Source organism: Apis dorsata, unplaced genomic scaffold (assembly GCF_000469605.1).
Source record: "Apis dorsata unplaced genomic scaffold, Apis dorsata 1.3 scaffold_135, whole genome shotgun sequence".
Taxonomy (NCBI): Eukaryota; Metazoa; Arthropoda; class Insecta; order Hymenoptera; family Apidae; genus Apis; species Apis dorsata.
Window position 1 is genome coordinate 40,505 of NW_006263427.1, and position 6,202 is coordinate 46,706.

Consider the following 6,202-nt stretch of genomic DNA (forward strand, 5'->3'; position numbering starts at 1 on the left):
TTGCTATATTTTATAAAAATATATATTAATATTAATAAAAGATATTTTTATCGCATCGATTATCAAATTTAAAATCTACATATGTATCACATTATTTTATATTGAAATATTATATATTAAATATTATATATTAAAATATTGTAAAATTATTTTTTAAATGTGTACTTATATAAATGTATACATACTAAATTGTACAAATAAACATTTTATTATACATTGTATTATTATATATATATAGATAAAAAAAAACATATATAATAATATATATTCATAATATATATTCTTTTATTTTCGTAAATTGTAAAAATACTCACAAAAAATATTCCGATAGAGAATATATATCAATTTTTTAGAATTTACCATAAACAATTTAGCCAATTTAAAATATTATATAACTAATGAGTATTCTTTCTTTATCCGAATAATTATAATTTCTAAACACAATTCTAAAACATTTATTGAAGACGAATATTCTAATTAAACTAATTTTCTCATGAGTTTCTCATATAATTTGATTCTTAATTTTATAATTCAATATTAGAAAAAGTATAATTAATTTTAAATAATGTTACTAATTTAATTTTATTAATAATTTTATTTCTATGAATTTATCATTAAAATCATAAAAGAAAGTAGAAAGAAACAATATGCAATCATATAATGAATTCTTCTTGAAAACTTTTCAAATGAAAAAATAATTTTTTTTCATATTTCTATTAAAAGACTATTATTCGAATAACACGAATAAAGCTTAAAATAATTAAATCAGATTAAAATTTTTTTTCTTAAATTAAATAAGAAATATTTTTTAAAATTAAATTATTCTTTTGCCTAAATATAAAAAACTATATTATAACTATAAAGAATCATTTTATATAATTAAAGATCATAAGTGACAAAAAAAAGAATTACATCTATGTTATTATAAAACATTATAATAACGATATAAAAAACATATTAATAAATTATTATTAATAAATTTTAATGAAAACCAAAAAAATTATACTCATTATTCAAAAATAATTTTAAATAAATTAAAATAGAAATTATTTAATAAATCAAATTTATTACTATTATAAGATAATAAATTACTTTATTATATTATTATTAATATATTATATTAGTATTATTATATATATTATTAATATATTATATTAGTATATAAATTACTAAGTTATTATATTTAAAATAAATTGTAATATTAATTGTTAATATATCATCAATTTTAAATATAATAACATGATAAGTAAATTATTTTTTTTTACTTATTTTTTTTTTATGACGAAATAAAATAACGATATATGTACGTACGCACTGATTGTTTCAAATGCAGAATTAAAATTATATATATGTATCTATGAAAATATCAATACATACCGTCATCAATCAAATAAAAAATTGCAATTAATGAACGAAGATTAAATGATGTTAACAAATACTAATCTATATATCTATATATCTTTTATATAATTTCTGAAAAATAAAAATATACATATTAATATTATTATTCTCTAATTAGAAAATTATTTTCTATTATTGAAGTTGTTTAAAAATGATTTGAATTTTTTAGATATTATAAATTTAAAATAAATTAGTTTCTATTTAAAACAAATGCCATTTTTGTAAATATTTTATTTTTGAAATCATATTAATATGTATGGTACATAATAATTTTTTTATATATATATTTTTCTATTTCTCTACTTTTGTTCATAATTATTTTTGTTATTCATTCTAGTTATTGATAGAAATGAAAAAATATTATACTTAATTATTATATTATTATACTTAACCTAAAATGTAATAAGCCGGTTTGCTACATTATATGTATATTCGTAATGCAAATTTGTTACTGCGCATACGCATTTTTGAAATTTGATTTGAAATTTAATATAAATCTCACTAAAATAATTTTACTCAAAATTTATTAATATTTAATTTTAAATATAATTTTATTATCTTTCACCTTCAGAATAATAAATGTAACATATAAATAAGCTATTATGTGCATATATAATCCATTTTTTTTTTTTAATTAAATTATTAATCCATATCTAAAAATGCGAGAATTTATATTTCGTTCATTAAAAATATAATGCGATACATTAATATATAAATGTAATATATCATTATATAAAAATATTAAATGAAAATATATAATATTAAAAAATATTAAAAATGAAAATTAATCTTTTGATCACCTTGAGTGATATCTCAAGTTCTTCTTCTCGCATTCTGATCGTAACGTGATTAGCATAATATCCAACTACAATATCCCACGATGTCTGCCGTTGATCTTTCGTATGGAAATATTATTCTTAATAACGATCACCTTTCACGATACTTCGAATCTATCACATCACACCATAACCGAAACATTTTTAAAAATTTTAAATGAAAAATTTCACATTTTTTTTTATATCTATTCAATATTAATTACATATTTTATTGTGCCAAGGATACAAGATATACACTGAACACGCGAATACGCGCCACTGTACACTGAACACCTGTACAAAACACCTGTCGAGACTTACTTAGTAATTTTCCCTAGTGATATTTCTATTTCATATTAAGAATCAATTGCCAACTATTGAAGCAACGTTGAAAAACTGAAATAAAATTTAAAAAAATTTTACATATTTAATAACTCATATAGTTCAATTATAGTTTTGAAAAATAATATTTATATAAATTACATATTTTTAAAATTATTATTTTATATTTTATAATTTCCAATTTTTTTATCTATTTGATATAATACATGCAGTAAAATATTGTATATGTAAAATGTTTATAATAAATATATCTCCAATATAGATTAGTATTATCAAATAATATACATAATACCAAAAATAATTAATCGAAATAATATATTTAAAATATATTAAAAATAAAAAAATATATTTTAAATATATTAAAGATAAAAAGGTATATTAAAATATGATTAAAATGTAATTTAATCTATAGAAAACATATATATATACATATGTATTATTTATAAGTAAATTATAGATATTCGAAAGAAATAAAGAAAGATAAGGAATAGTAAAAAATTACAAACAAGAGATAAATTGTTTTTATAATATTTTAAATATGCATGTATGTACTATATGTATACATATACATTTATATATATATATACATACATTAAGCACATACAAATGCGCACGCGCATGATATGAATATGTATGTACTATATGTAATTATATAATATTTATACATATATACTATATATATTTATGTATACATACAAAATTATAAACTTATAATATAATATAATAATTATGACATAATACACTTATATATAAACAATTTTATTAACGATAATACTATTTCGTTAACGATGTCGTAGTTCTCTTATGTTTATTTTTAAAAGTATATATTTTATATTATTTCACACAATTAATACTTATATACCAGTTTTTTTAATTGAAAAAATCGTGAAGAAATTATATTGTGCTTACTGTATAAAAATCATGTAAATATTTTGTGCTTTACTGAAATTTATACATATAAAAGATCATTTTTTTCATTACAATCAAATAAAACTGTACAAAATATAAATATATATGTTTATATAAAAATTTATTTTTGTACAAAGTCTGACAACCTACATAAATGATTCTTACTATCATCACACAGTTTTAATACTATTTACTATCAGATTTAATTTTTTGAAATAATACAAAAAAATATTTTTAATTAATTATCAGATGACCACAGAAATAATTAAATTTAAAAATTTTTTTTTTTAATTAACAATATGATGAATTTTGTTATTATACTGTTTTTCTCAAATTACTTTTTTTAATTTTTTAAGTGTGATAATAATAATATAATAGTTGTTTCTTTATATTTATTTGGCAGTATATCTTATATGTCTTTACAAAAAGAATGATATAAATGTATTTAACAGCATAAGTTTTCACAATAGAATAGTGGTCTCTGACTAGACAAATGTTTTTTATTTCTGATTTTTTTGTGTATATCCACTAGAATAAAAAAGAAAATACTATAAATTCAATATGTCCATTTTATAGATAGCTAATATCTTAATGTCTTTTTAAAAAAAAAACTTTTTTATAGGATTTTATAAAATTCATATTATATAAAAGTGATGAAAATTTAAAAAAAAAAAGTAAATATTTATAAATATAGCATCAAATATGTAAACATAAACAAGCTAATATATAACATGCTTAATCTATTTAAAGTTTTTTTTATGAAAACCAAAAAGTTATAAAGGATTTTAATTACAAAATTATAAATTTTATCACTTAATTTAATTTAGAATTTATAATTTTTAGAAGTATTGATATAAAATTAAATTTGTAAATCTAATAAATTAATAATGTCTAATGTATAAATGTATAAAAATGAAAAATTTGAGTTTAAAAATGAGTTTAAAAAGAATTAAACTGCATTAATATGAAAATATAATCAAATGAATAACATATAGCAATAAATACTAATTTGGAATTTTAAGTCTATAACCTATTTTAAAATAAAATTTTTATTTTTATTTTAAATAAAAAATTCAAATATTAATAGTTTACTAATAATATTAATACTCTTGTATACTTTCTTATGTTATCTTACACATGTATCATATTTTTTATGAACAATTAGGAATAATTTTTAGATTAGATACATTGCTTCTAGTTAATATGTGCTTTTTTTTAAAAAACAACGGAGAGTTAACATAATTAGAAAAAAATATAAATTATAATAAATATTGACAAGAAATCTTATATTTATATTATAAAGAAGTCACTTCTAAGTTTCTAACACATTATTTTTAAGATAAATTTTAAACATAAAATGTACTATAATTGCAAGTTTTAATAACAAACAAATTAACAATTATGATAATAATAAAAATGTGTTTATACAAACATATATATATATATATATAAGAGAAGGAATGATGAACTAAAATGGATAACAATCCTTTTTATTGTTAGTAAATACTTCAAGTTTCTAATAAATCATTCCTTAGAAAATTTAAGCGAATTGTCTATACTGTGTTGAAAATTTTTTTAACTGCATTAAATTTGTCAATATTTCTGAAAACTTATTATAAATTTGTAAATAATAAATTTTTAATTATTACAAAATGTTAACTCTCATAGGTATTGTTCAAAAGGTGCTGAATAACAATACATTTATATGTCAAAAATGTCATTTTTTTAAAATGAAATGTAAATTACGCTACTGTTTCTTAAAAACGATTAATTAACATTTCAATATTTGTTTATATATAATCATTATGAATTGACAAAATTTTTCTATAATTTTATGGCAGCCAGAATATATAACAAAAGCAATAATTGTATTGCTAAAAAAATGAATGGTATCATTCATATTTTATAGAAAGAAGACTGTCTTTTAGTATAAAGTATACTCTTAAATATCACAAACATTCGCATTCTGAATATAATTGTTATATAATAATTTGCATCTATCTCGTTGCTCATTCATAAAGAATATCTATTATATCTTGTCAATAAGTATTAATGAAATAACCAAAAATTATAAAATGTTTTAGTATTTTAATATGCAGATGCTTCCTTATACTCAGAACCTTCCATAGTGAAGAAATCTTCCAATTTCCATTGCAATGTTTCAAAAGTTGGCCTCTTCATTGGATCTTTATTCCAACATTCTAACATAATATCGTACAATGCTGTTGGACAACCAGGTGGACATGGCATTCTGTAGCCATGTTCTACTTGATGAAGAACTTCTGCATTTGTCATACCTTTAAAATTGAAATTAAATATTTTTGTTTAAATTTTTACAAATATAAAAAATTTTTATTTGAAAATTTATTTACCAGGATATGGTATTCTTCCATAAGTAACCAATTCAGTAAGAAGAATACCAAATGACCATACATCAGATTTAATACTGAATTTACTATAATTTGCAGCTTCAGGTGCAGTCCATTTAATTGGAAAGCGTGCACCTATTCGGGCTTCATATTCATCTTCTTTAATTAGCCTAGCTAAACCAAAATCTGCTATCTTCACGACATTTAATTCTGCTACCAACACATTACGAGCAGCTAAATCCCTATGAATATAATTTTGTGATTCGAGATAAGCCATACCTGCTGCAATTTGTGCAGCCATATCAATTAATCGTTGCAGATTTAATGTTTTTCCTTTTCCTATTAAAAAAAATTAATATATATATA

The 6,202-nt window shown here is 18.5% G+C and overlaps 2 protein-coding genes across 15 annotated transcripts in view; both read right to left on the bottom strand.

Annotated features, from left to right (window-relative positions):
- Positions 1–2,662, bottom strand: part of LOC102678759 (ras-related protein Rab-23) — a 12,992-nt gene extending 10,330 nt beyond the window's left edge. The window contains exon 1 of one of the 4 annotated variants that reach the window (XR_421324.2): positions 2,202–2,661. Coding sequence is in view for 2 of the 4 variants with exons in the window: in XM_006613102.2 (XP_006613165.1) it covers positions 2,202–2,234 (33 nt within the window). In the remaining 2 variants the exon portion in view is untranslated. Of the gene's footprint in view, positions 1–1,793; positions 1,818–2,201 lie in introns of those variants that run through there. The other 3 variants (XM_006613102.2, XM_006613103.2, XM_006613101.2) reach the window with 3 other exon arrangements.
- A 2,621-nt stretch (positions 2,663–5,283) lies between these two features.
- Positions 5,284–6,202, bottom strand: part of LOC102679102 (tyrosine-protein kinase Src42A) — a 10,133-nt gene continuing 9,214 nt past the window's right edge. For all 11 annotated transcript variants that reach the window (XM_031509270.1, XM_031509269.1, XM_006613108.2 and 8 more), the window contains exons 6-7: positions 5,840–6,175; positions 5,284–5,764 (exon numbers count right to left, since the gene is read on the bottom strand). In XM_031509270.1, the coding sequence (XP_031365130.1) occupies positions 5,556–5,764; positions 5,840–6,175 (545 nt within the window). In that variant the 3' untranslated portion in view covers positions 5,284–5,555. The remainder of the gene's footprint in view (positions 5,765–5,839; positions 6,176–6,202) is intronic.